At 32.0% G+C, this 13,459-nt stretch overlaps 1 protein-coding gene across 1 annotated transcript; it reads left to right on the top strand.

Moving 5' to 3' along the window:
- Nucleotides 1-1,434: 1,434 nt before the first annotated feature.
- On the top strand, nt 1,435-11,477 carry LOC123666010 (dynein axonemal light chain 1-like). The gene is made up of 6 exons (XM_045600224.1): nt 1,435-1,455; nt 4,227-4,405; nt 5,721-5,832; nt 8,758-8,904; nt 10,664-10,834; nt 11,398-11,477. The coding sequence occupies exons 1-6, from the start codon at nt 1,435-1,437 to the stop codon at nt 11,449-11,451; spliced, it is 684 nt and encodes a 227-aa protein (XP_045456180.1). The 3' UTR covers nt 11,452-11,477.
- The last annotated feature ends 1,982 nt before the right edge of the window (nt 11,478-13,459 follow it).

The raw sequence follows: 13,459 nt of genomic DNA on the forward strand, positions 1-13,459 counted from the left end.
TTTTTGTCTAAATATTTTTTTATTTTCATTTTATTATTTATTATTAAAGTAAATATATACAACTAAGTATTTTGTGAATATTTCAAGTGCCTGCGTGTTACCCTTTATTGATATCAAGCAAAAAATAGATATAATAAATAAAAAAAATCCGTAGTACCAGAAATACACAATTTGTAAAAATTTAAGCTGTCTAGCTATCGCTATTCTTGAGATACAGCCTGATGACAGAAAGATGAATGGACTGATTATGGATACAGAACCATAAAATTATTTGCCTCGCCTGTTTCACAGCCACACAAACAAGAAGAGTCGTTAATAATTTTAAGCTTAGGAAGATGAGCAGGTGTAAAAGTATGGCAAGTCTCAATCTTGAAATGATACTAGAGCACCTCCTACTAAATTCATAAATAAAATGTATTAATAGAAATATGTGAAACATGTACAAAAACAAAACAAATTGTATTTACAATAATAGCTAAAATAGAAATAAGAGTATGTACAGGAATGGCGAAAATAAATAATAATATAGTAATAATATATTAAAAGGTCTTTCTAAATGAGATTCACGACCATATCCATCTAATCTGTCATCTCTGACAGTATTGTAATTTTTAATATTTAATGTAGAACCCTGGTCTAAGCCAAGTTTGACATAATGAAAATAAAAATGGTTTATATTTAGGTATTTAATAAGTAAATTAGATCACTCTTCTTATTTAATATACTTCTAGCATTCCATTGTATAATTTTATTGGTCATTATTTATTTTGAATAAAAATAAAATTAATTCCATTAAGGGGGCGGTATATTATTATTGGTCTGGCCAAATGTTTCTAATGAAGATATAATATTTAATACCTTTTTTTTGTTGCTTCTTGTGTTGAGGGAGTATCATTTGTAATTGGACTATAATTTTTATCTATATGGTTAAAGGAAAATTCTTTAATGATATTGTCATGTGCAGTTTTTTCATAACTTTTTCTGACTTTTAATGAACGGAAAGATTTAGATATTACTGTTTTCTTGTAAGATTTTTGTGGAGAATAAGAAGTTGGAGTATTAAGATTTTGAAACGGTAATTTTATTTGAGGACTGGACAAGACTTTAGCAAATCTTAATATATATAAATCTCGTGTCACAATGTTTGTCCTCAATGGACTCCTAAACTACTTAACCGATTTTAGTCAAATTTGCACACCGTGTGCAGTTTGATCCAACTTAAAAGATAGGCTATATTTTATTTTGATATATTATGTTATTATTATATTTCAGAAAAAAATAAGGTGATACGAAGTTCGCCAGGTCAGCTAGTGATTTAATAAGTATAGGGAAAATTTTACTTGTTTCTTGATAAGAAACACAATTTTGGGATATGTAAGGTTTTATTTCTTGTCGTCTCTTAAGTTCTGGACAAGATTTACTGTTTGCCATACGATGACCGGAACATTGACAACAGTAATAGTCATCTTCAATATTACATGTGTCGCTAGCCCGCTAGCTATTACATGAATAGCCCGTTGGCGCAGTTTGTAGTGACCCTCCTTTCTGCTTCGAGGGTTGTGGGTTCGATTCCCACCCCGAGTCTGGGTGTAATATATATTTATTTCTACATTTATATATATGTATCATTTATAAGTATGTTTATGGAAAAGAAAACGTCGGCTGTTACCTATAACACAAGCATTAAGTTGCTTACTTTAGGAACAGACGGCCGTGTGTATATTGTGTAGATATTTATTATTTATTATTTACATGATCAAAAAAAAATATAATTAAAAAAATTTCATTCAATGAATTTGACAAAAATACAACTGCAATAGATAGTATTAACTCTAAAAATGATTTTACCAAAAGTTCAGATGTGCTTTCACTATTACAGAGTTGTTTAGAAAACAAAAAAAGTTTACCGTCAGAACAGTTCCCAGATAATAATACAGTAGAAAGCTAGAAGTGTAATTAATATAAAAAAAAAAAACAATATAATTTATTTGTTCAATAATTATAAACTTTTTTTTATTTTCTATCTCAGAAACTTGGCTTAGGCCAAGTAATAATTTTAGGTTTCGAAATTATAATACTATCAGAGAAGATAGGCTAGATGGTTTTGGCGAAGTAGTCTTTCTCGTACATAGTTTTGAACTTTCTATTTTAGCTATAAGTGTACATAACATATGTTTTGTGTCTGTATATATTTCTCATATTTCTACTAATATTTGAAACGAAATAAATATGATATCTATACTAATATTATAAAGAGGTAAAGTTTATAACTTTGTTTATATGTAGGGGGTAATCTTCGCAAATACTGATCCGATCATGAAAATTCTTTCACTACCAGAAAGCTACACTATTCAGGAGTGACATAGGCTATATTTTATTGTAACTGAACAAAACATTCAGTAAATAAGAAAAAGATTAAAATATAATATCAAAATGGTAAATAAACTAGCGCCATCTATCGCTATTAGAAAACAATTTATTAGCCTTTCGACGTTATTAATTTAGTTTTATTTTAGTCTATCGACGACGCTTTCTCGATTTTTGATAGATGGCGTTAGAGCAACATATTATTTATTTAAATGCTATAATTTTTTTTCTTTAAAGTATGTCATTTGGTTCTGTAATTTAAAATAAATACACGCAAGCAACATATTATTTATTTAAGTGCTATAAAAATTGTTCTTTAAAGTATGTTAATTGGTTAATATAATAATAATTAACGCCCAACGAAGTGAGCACGGGTCGGCTAGTACTCATATAAAATTGTATTGGATTATATTTCTTAATAATATAAACATTTAATATCATATATCATATATGCTTTTTTTTATTTATCTTCCTTTTCATCATAAAATATATTATTTTGTTCCTATCCTGTTCTGAATCCTGTCATAAATTCCTCTTGTCCGTTATCCTCAATTTTTGAACATTTTTATTAATGCCTACTCGTCATTGGCAATGAACTAAGTGTAGTCCATAAATAAATAAATAAAAAAACATGATAGAACTAAGTCTGTCCGGACAGCTAGTATAACGTATACAAAAAAAAAAACTTACCAACCACGAGTTTCCTAACTAATTAGATACATATAAAATCAATTCATAAAAAAATATTATAGAAAACTGTTCTGAATGAATAAAATAGAAAAAAAAAAAATTAATAAATGAAACACTAAATAAAAAATTATGTGGTGTCATGGGACACCAGGTAGGAACGAAGTTCCTTCGGATAGTATAGAAGCAACACAATTTGAAAAAAAAATATGTGGTGTCATGGGACACCAGGTAAGAACGAAGTTCCTTCCGAAAAAAAATGTTGAATTTTATATATATTTTCTAGTTCTTGATTTCAAGTCAAAGAAAATAATAATAATAATAATAATTCAAACTATTAAGTGATATAAAAAAACGTCTTTATTTATTTTTGTCGACAGTATAAAATTACATTAATATTAAAAAAAAAAAAGTTTACTAGTAATATTTTAGTTTTACAAACGTCATATTATACAAGTCGTGTGACTGATATTACGTCACTTCCGTTATATATTTTTCTTACGGTTTTAGTATCACATTTTTTTCAGTTCGGTCGCCCAGCCAAATATCAAGCCTGCCGTAGTAGTAATGCCGTAAGGAACTTCGTTCCAAAAAAAAGTTGAATTTTTTATATATTTTCTAGTTCTTAATTTTTTTTTTATTTTGTTGATTGGTTTTTAATTATGTACATAAAACTATTTAGGATATTTAGTATTTTTGAAAATAACAAATACCGTAAAATAAAATAAATCAAACAAAATAATAATAATAATAATAAAACAAACTATTAAGTAAAAAAACGTGTCTTTATTTATTTTTGTCGACAGTATAAAATTACATAAATACGAGAAATTTAAAAAAAAAGTTTACTAGTAATATTTTAGTTTTACAAACGTCATATTATACAGTCGTGTGTCTGATATTACGTCACTTCCGTTATATATTTTTCTTACGGTTTTAGTATCAGATTTTTTTCAGTTCGGTTGCCCAGCCAAATGTCAAGCCTGCCGTAAGGAACTTCGTTCCAACAACCGCGCGCGTTGAAATATCCCGCCGTTTTTCCGTATACCTAATTTTGACTTTTTTCTTCTTCGATACTGTATGTACTCAGCGTTTGGTCGATACCGTCTCCATAGTACAAACAAGACGTGAACCAAAAACGTGAAAACAAAAAACCAAATTTAATCGCTTAGCATAATAAGTTGACTTCAGTTATAATGGCTACAAAAGCCACAACAATCAAAGAGGCAATCAAGCGATGGGAAGAAAAAACTGGCCAAAATGCGAGTCAGGCCACTGAAGTTTGTTTAACTTTTCAGTGGCCACCTATCGAAAAGATGGACAACACTCTGTCATGCCTTGTGAATTGCGAGTAAGTAAAAAAATAATAATCTAAATTTGCAATTGAAAAATTTGAAAAAAAGAAGAAACGTCAAGAAAAAATGTTTTATTCACAGCATCCTATTTTGGCTATAAATCTTATCAAATTTTCCTATAATTTGAGTTAATAAAAATTACACTATTAAAGGCATATAAGTTTTTAATTTTTTCCGGTCTCTTTCTACGCTTTTATACTAGGTTTTATATAATAATTGTGGTAAATACCGTATTAGTTAAAGCGTCAAAGTATTTATTATTTATTTATTTAAATTCTTCATTGTACAATAACTATACTAATACAAGTGTGTACAAAAGGCGGGCTTAACGTTAATGCATTTTCTACCAGCCAGCCTTGATATGTGCAAGAAAGTATAGTGTGTAGGTGTAAAATAAAATAAAAAACAAATTATAGGTAGGTATACTATAACATTACATATCATAACATAGTACTAATAATACAATATCTAAGTACCTGGGTGACCGAGCTTAGCTCGGTGTTTTTAGTAAATCATGTTTCTTGGAAATCATTATTTATAAAATATGAATAATATTTTTTTTCCGACAGTGATAAAAAATATAAATAAATTTAAAAAGATTAAAATAAAAAATATAATTAAAAATAATAATTATAAAATATGAATAATAGTTTTTTCAATTTTACATATATTATTAAATAAAAAATAACGAGTGCAATTAGAAAAAATAGAAAAAATAATAATAGACGGAGAATTGAATCATGGTCTTTTCGATCGCAATCGGTCGATTTCCTACTTGAGCTATTACAATTTTACTAACAGTCGCGAAATTTACCTTTGTATTCTAACGATATTTTTCATTGTCTAAAAATTGGGATAAAACGACATTTCCTAAAAATAAGTCCTAGCTAAGTTTATTTATCTCCCCCGAAATTCCCTGCATACTAAATTCGTGAAAATCGTTTTATCCGTTTCCGAAATTCAGATTATATATATACATACAAGAATTGCTCGTTTAGTAGTATAAGATATAAAATTCTCATGTCGCGGTGTTTGTAGTTAAACTCCTCCGAAGCGGCTTGACTGATTCTCATGAAATTTTGCGTCCATATGGGGTAGGTCTGAGAATCGAACAACATCTATTTTTGATACCCCTAAGTTATAAGGGGGGGTGGGGCTAATAAGAGGCTTTATAACATATATGGCAAAACAACGTTTACGGGATCAGCTAGTAATAATATAAAATAATACAATATAGCGTAACATAATATAATGAATTATAATACAATATAATGTATCGAACTTTTACAAAAAATACCATCTCATATCCAGGAAACTAAGTTTATCAACGAATATGATTGAGAAAGTAACGGGATTGAATAGTTTAAAGAAATTGAGGATTTTATCGCTCGGTAGGAATTATATCAAATCGTTCTCGGGAATGGTAAGTGCCCTAATTCATTCGTTTGGTGTAATAGCTTCTAAAAGTGTATTGTAGTTATGTAATAAAAGGTCTATTGCGCGTTCGTGGATCTGGAAAAGGCCTATGATAGAGTGGTGAGGAATGAATTGTGGTCAGCATTGTCCGTGTACGGTGTGAGCGGCGCACTCATGCGAGCACTACAATCTCTTTATAGGGATTCTAGTGCTTGTGTGAGGATAAACGGGGCATACACTGAATGGTTTAATATCGAAAAAGGTGTTAGACAGGGATGTGTAGCGTCACCGTGGCTGTTTAACTTGTTCATGGACAATTGCTTGACAGAGTTAAAAGAGAATGAAAGTGGGTTGAGAATGGGTGAGTTACTCGTCAAATGTCTTCTCTATGCTGATGACCAAGTATTACTTGCGTCCTCGGCCGAGGAGTTGCAGGAGATGGTAACTGCTATGAGTGGAGCTTTTGTTAGAAAGGGAATGAAGATGAATGTAAAGAAGACGAAAGTGATGGTGTTTGAAAGAGATGAGGTAGTGACAGACTGTAATATCGTGATTGGAGATGAACAAATTGAACAGGTGAATGAGTTTGTGTATCTGGGTTCGAAGTTTACAAGAGATGGAAAGTGTGAGAGTGATATTGAAAGAAGAGTGAATGCAGGAAACATGGTGAACGGAGCTTTGAACTCCTTTATGAGCAGTCGGAAGGTGTCTAAAAAGGCTCGTTTGGCTGTGCATGAGGGGGTGTTGCTTCCGACACTCATGTACGGAAGTGAAAGTTGGGTATGGCAGAAGAGACATGAAAGCAGAATAAATGCAGTTGAGATGAGAGCGTTAAGAAGCATGATAGGAGTTAAACTGAGTGACAGGATGAGAAATAGTGAGATAAAGAAACGGTGTGGTCTGAAAGAAGATGTAGTGACAAAAATTGAGAAAGGTATACTGAGATGGTTTGGTCATGTCGAGAGAATGAATGAAGAACGACTGACGAAAAAAGTGTATAAGGCGAGTGTGAGTGGAAGTGTTGGAAGGGGTAGACCTAGGCGGACATTTCAAGACCAAATCGGCGACGTCTTGAAAAAAGGCCAGGTCAAGAGTACCCTAAACCGACGAGCATGTATGAAGGGAATAATGAAAGTGGATGAAGCGAAACAAGTATGTAAGGATCGTAGCAAGTGGAAAGAAGTGGTCTCTGCCTACCCCTACGGGAAAGAGGCGTGATTATATGTATATGTATGTATGTAGTTAATTATTTGGGTACTTAGTGCTGCTTTGAATAGAATTGTTATAGTCCTAAAATTGTAATATTTGAAGAAACTAATCAGTCTAGATTGAACACTAGTAAGGAGACATCCATTAATTACCTACGTAAGCTATTTTTCGATCTGTTTAGACCCCTCTCCCCCTTAGATGAGATTTAGTGAGATTTGCCTGGACCCCTCTACCCTTACGCGAGATTGACGCTGAATATAATAGAAATTGACGGGAAATAATAAACTATTCAAGTATATTATAGTTAATTTAACTAAATTAATAAAATTAAAGCAAAAACTAAATGATTCTAACAGCCATGAGATTGATTTTAGCGGGCAAAGTGAACACAAAAAAAAATTTATATACCTATGTACTATTTCATATTTTTCGAAGTTGACGTTTTTTTTATGTCTCTAGGTCGGCAAACAAGCGTACGGCTCACCTGATGGTAAGCGATTACCGTAGCTTATAGACACTTCAACACCAGAAGCATCGCAAGCGCGTTGCCGACCCAATCCCCAATCCCCCCCCCCCCCGGAAGCTCTGGTCACCTTACTCACCAACAGGAACACAATACTGCTTAAAAACAGTATTATTTTGCTGTGATCTTCTGTAAGGTCGAGGTACTACCCCAGTCGGGCTGCTCCATATTTTGAGCAGGAAATTCCTGCTGTGCCCTACCTCAGTTAAACGTTGACGAGAGATTTTCGATTATCCCCCCTCGGTTTAAATGAGATTTGGTAAGATTTCATCGGAACCTCCCCTCCCATTCTGAGCTCACGTAATTAATGGATGCCCCCTGAATCACATAAACTTGTAAACAAAGTGTAATCATTGCAATGTGTAATAAAAATTAAATTTAGTAAAGTTCATTTTTCAATAAAGTTATTTTAATGCTTTAAATATATATAAATAAAATTCTTGTGGAGTTGGATGGTTTACTGTTCTGTTATGTTACTTAATTGTTAACCGTTGGATCCTGTTATATGTCGGATAGATTTATCAGCGAATAGTGAAACAGGGTCTAATTTTCCTAACCACGCTATCGAAACACGTTATAACTGACTAGCTTCTGCCCGCGACTTTGTCTGCATGGAATAGCTACTTTTGCTAACGCTTACTTTAATCATTTGCGAAACTTTAACTGTTTACGCAGCGCACGCAGGGAGAGCTCTCAAAAGGAAAAAATATCCCGATTTTGAAACATTCTTCAATGGTGCTCTGCTCCTATTGATCTTAGCGTGATAATATATATATATATATATATATATATATATATATATATATATATATATATATATATATATATGCCGATAGCCTTTCTCGATAAATGGGCTATCTAGCACTGAAAGAATTTTTCAAATCGGACCAGTAGTTCCTGAGATTAGCGTGTTCAAACAAACAAAGAAACAAACTCTTCAGCTTTATAATACGTATTAGTATAGATGTATATTTGTCGAAGACAGCGTTATTATCACTGTCGTTAGACATCATGTGAATCATAAAGAAATACCACACAACTGCCATAATGTTCGTTTTAATAATTTGTTCGCTATGTCTTGGTTCATTACCTACATTGTTCGATGGTGCTGCCATGCACCGGACACTACCAAGTTTCATTTTTCGACCATGTTAATAATTCACTGATATACTAATATATGTATCTATTCTTTAAATTAAGGAATCACTCGGAGACACGCTGGAGGAATTATGGATTTCATACAATTTAGTTGAAAAATTGAAGGGGATCAACGTGTTGAGAAATTTGAAAGTTTTATACATGAGCAACAATTTAGTTAAAGAATGGAGCGAATTCAATAAATTACAGGTACCTAAAATACAGGTATAGGGTATTCGACTCCTAAGTGCGTTCCTTCAAATGGGAGGTAAAATTCCTAGCTTTTTAAAATTTTATTTTTTCTAAATATATATCTACATCATATATCTTACAAATTACTACTGCATAACCGTCGAATAGGGACGTAATCACGGCTAAAATTTATAACGAATAACATTCTATGAGAAAAATAATTCTTCCCAATACGCAATTCTTTAGCTGTATTATTTATAATGAATAACATTAAAAAAAATATTCCCAATACGCAGTTCTTTAGCTGTTTTCGTCGTTGGCGTGTTTATGTGCTTACAAAAGATATCATTCAGAACGAGTCTATTAGTACATCGTCTATTTGAACAAAGTCAAATTTACAAATGGTTAAAAAAAATTTTTTTTACGTCCCTCTATTTGAAGGAACGTAGTTAAAAGTAAGGCTTGATAACGATACCGATAACGTTACCTCTGACGTCACTAAATAAAGATGATTTACCGTCACCTCTTAGGTGTTGCCGCTCTTGCCGATTGATAAAACCGGCAATAGGACGTGGCATTAATTTATAACGCTATCCGGTATTTGTATGGTACGTAAAAGTTGGTACCTACTTTTATTTATTTTTATTCGATCGTATCGTTACGAAGCCCTGGTTACGAGTCGAACATCCTGTATGTAAAATAATTATATTGTGGTAGGGTATATCAGGATATATTGTACTCAAAGTCTACGGCCAGTCTGGGGAAGTGGGAAGTGGAGGAAACTAAATAATAGCGCTCTTAAGTAGTGTTATGTTCCTGTAAGGTAGGTTAGTAAGGTCGGAAGCGTGCTTTTTTTTATATTACTAGGTCGGCAAACAAGCGTACAGCTCACCTGATGGTAAGAGATTACCGTAGCTTATAGACGCCTGCAACACCAGAAGCATCGCAAGCGCATTGCTGACCCAATCCCCAATCCCCCCCCCAGGAGCTCTGGTCACCTTACTCACCAACAGGAACACAATACTGCTTGAAAACAGTATTATTTAGCTGTGATCTTCTGTAAGGTACTACCTCGGTCGGGCTGCTCCAGATTTATAATGATGGTGGTGTTGCAGACATCCATAAGCTACAGTGATCTTTTACCATCAGGTGGATTAAACGGTGGTTTGTAACTGCGAATCGACCTGATAAAACTACCTTCGACTACTCCCATACGAGAAGAGGTCGAAATTTAATCAGTCTTTCTGTTCAACTGCGGCGTAAATGGGCTACAGTACCCGCTTACCATTAGGATGGCCTTATTTGTAACGCTAACGATAGCCTTATTAAGCAAACTAGTGGTCGCCCAGAGGTCGAAATTCGTCCATAATTAAAAATTTAAATTAAAGAAAATAAACAAAATTATGAAAATAAAAAATAATGAAAATAAAGAACCTTTTTTAAAAAATTTCAATTTTGTTCAACTTTGACAATCAACAAAAGACTATAATATGCGTGTGTGTAAAATACATGGTAATGTGTAATGTTTTTTTTTTTTATCGATTGAATATATTTTTATGCATAATTAAAAGAAATATATTAGTATTCTGAACTCCTTCTCTATATAAACTATAAGTGTGTGAAATTTCACACAACTCCATCCACGCAATTTTTGTAAAAAGGGGTACAAAGTTTTTGCTTTACGTATTAACATGTAGATTCTAGCTGACTTGACAAGTTTCGTACGGCCATATCTATTTTACGTGAATATGTAGTTTTTGCTAATTTTATATGACAGGAATTGCCGAACCTCGAAGACCTGCTCTTCGTCGGTAATACCCTTTACGATGGATGTGAACTAGAGGTATGGAGGTCGGAAGCGGCGAGACGGTTACCAGCACTCAAAAAGCTCGATGGAGAAACTGTATTGAGAGAAGATGAACCGCCCCTAACGGTTGCTGATTTGGAGGTGATTACACTAACATATATTTTTAATGACCTTAAATAGGACTAATGTCCCGCGTCTAGAAACACACATGACATAAACACACTTTCCGCGTGGAATTTAACAAAAAAGTTATTGTTCAGTTCGCAGTGTTATAAAATAAATATATTTCTGAAATAAAATAGCCATAATTACTTCTTACTACATTAGCTATCTGCCAGTGAAAGTTCCCTCAAAATCGGTCTAGCCGTTTCAGAGATTAGCCAGAACAAAAAGGCAGACAGCCAGACAAAAATTGTAAAAACTTTTTTTTTTTGGTATATGTACTGTGTATACATTCATATGCATTTAGTGATAAGCGGTTATTTTTATATTACAAACAGACACTCCAATTTTATTTATTTGTATCGTTGCCACAAAAATCGTCAAAAAATCTACAATTGAAACTAGTAAATGTTATTGATATAGTTTGAAGAGCAAAAGTAGTTTTTTTTTTAACTGGTTTTATTTACTTTCATCCTTTGTATTTTCATGCGTATTTGAATTTGATGAGAATATTTTTCTTGATAACTAATATTTACTTTCAGCCCGATGGAGGAGATGCAGTTGAAACTCTTGTAAGTGCAGAAACAAATGATTAGAAGTTATATAATAAATTGTTAAGATATATAGTGTTTTATTTCCTAAATCTTAGTTTTACGCCATTAAGTACGATAAAATGTATTTGAAAAAGGAATTTAAAATTTTTAAAAATATGGTATGGTATATATTTTAATATAAATAATATATATTTTATTTGTTCATCATGTACTCATAACTGTTAGTGAGAATGGAGAAATTCTGTGTATGGTGAATGGTCCGTTATCGAGAAAGGCTATACAGTATATATCAACTCGCGACAATAGGAGCTGAGCATTTCTAGAAAATGTCACGAAGACGTTAAAAAAATATTTTTGAAGTGAAACTTCTTTAGGCGCATAAGGGTAATTTTTTTACGGATGAAACGCAACAATAATAATAATATTAGCGTCACGAAGATGTGCAACGTTTTTTGTCGAACAACAGAGCCACCTAGCGTACACTATAGAAACTACAAAGGTCGTTACATTAATATCGTTAGTATTACATTGCAAACTAACTAGATGGCGATGGAACGGAAATCTTAAGCTTTAGATATGTATAAATATAAACGATACCTAAAAATTAGTTTGCCAAAGAAATTTCACTTCTGACATGTGTACTTTGTACGCACGCACTTTTTTTTTGAGAGTTTCTGTTGCGTCCTTTACATAAATGGTTAAATCTACCCAAAAACTATGTAATAGAGTTGATCGCAATTACAAATTCTAAAAAAAAGTCCGCACCAGCATATTTCTATCTACAAGGGTTAATCTATAATATAAAAATGAGTCGCTGAATGTGTTGCTAAGCGCAAAACTCGAGAACGGTTGGACCGATTTCGCTAATTCTTTTTTTAAAATATTCCTTGAAGTACGAGGATGGTTCTTACGGAGAGAAAAGTTCTAAAAAAAAAAAAATTTTAAATTTCCTGAAAAAATCTAAAAACAACACTTTTCTATACTCCCATACAAAAGATTTGTGATAATACTTAAAAGTCAATTTGAACTTTAATACCATACGATAAAGTTTGTGTTAGGCGATACGAAGTTCGCCGGGTCAGCTAGTTTATTATACATAGCATTTTTTTATGGTAATCAAGTTTGTTCTAAAATAATGTACTATTTGCGAAGGTAGTGTTATAGACATGATATGACTTTATCTAAATAATAGCGTTATTAATCACAAGGATTTATTTATGAACAATATTATTCTTCATGGAGATGTAAGTCGCCCGAGTTTTACAGTAATGTTCAATAATTTCATCCTCAAATTAACGTGGATGAAATTGCGGGGCATATCTAATGTTGTATAAATGATTCCCCAGCTCCGATATCTGAAATATAAGGTATAGATTTCCAGGAATTAAACAAAATATATTGGCATTCTGTACTCCATCTATATAAACTATAAGCTTGCGTTTACATTCTCCTCCGTTCGCGTAATTTTAATAAAAAGGGGTGCAAAGTTTTTGTGTCGCGTATTAATATATAGATTAAGCAATACATTATTATTTACTATACATACTCTTCTAAAATCTTAATCAAATTTATTGAAAGTGTCGCACTCGCTAGACTTAAAACGGCTGTAAATGTACAGACTACTCTGAATTAAACTACTTTGTAACTTTTATTTTTCATATGTTTCTAGATATAATTTTTACTGTTCCACAATTAAACTCAACTCCATGTGATAATATTTTAAGTTAAGTAATTAGCTTATGAGAAATATACAGGTCTATACGAGTCGACGACATTTTTCATTTTTGTTAGCCAGTTAAAATTTAAGTGATATATACGCAATCAGCGAAATTTATATTAAAACTACAGTACTTTAAAGCATCATGATTTAATAAGTGATGTTCAGGTAATCCAAATGTGATTCAACAGCGACACTATTTTTCTTTTCAATAATTATAAATATTTTTGATAATTATTACGGCCATTTATTTAGTGGGATAACAATAAATATTTTTTTCTGTAAGTAAATTGACCTACACATAGTTTGTAAATATATAGTACGTGTAATAGA

Source organism: Melitaea cinxia, chromosome 25 (assembly GCF_905220565.1).
Source record: "Melitaea cinxia chromosome 25, ilMelCinx1.1, whole genome shotgun sequence".
Lineage (NCBI taxonomy): Eukaryota > Metazoa > Arthropoda > Insecta > Lepidoptera > Nymphalidae > Melitaea > Melitaea cinxia.

Coding starts and splice junctions, on each gene's coding strand:
- LOC123666010 (XM_045600224.1), top strand. CDS start 1,435: ATGACCGGAACATTGACAACA. Junction 4,406..5,720: donor TCATGCCTTGTGAATTGCGA/GTAAGTAAAAAA, acceptor TCTCATATCCAG/GAAACTAAGTTTATCAACGA. Junction 10,835..11,397: donor TAACGGTTGCTGATTTGGAG/GTGATTACACTA, acceptor ATTTACTTTCAG/CCCGATGGAGGAGATGCAGT.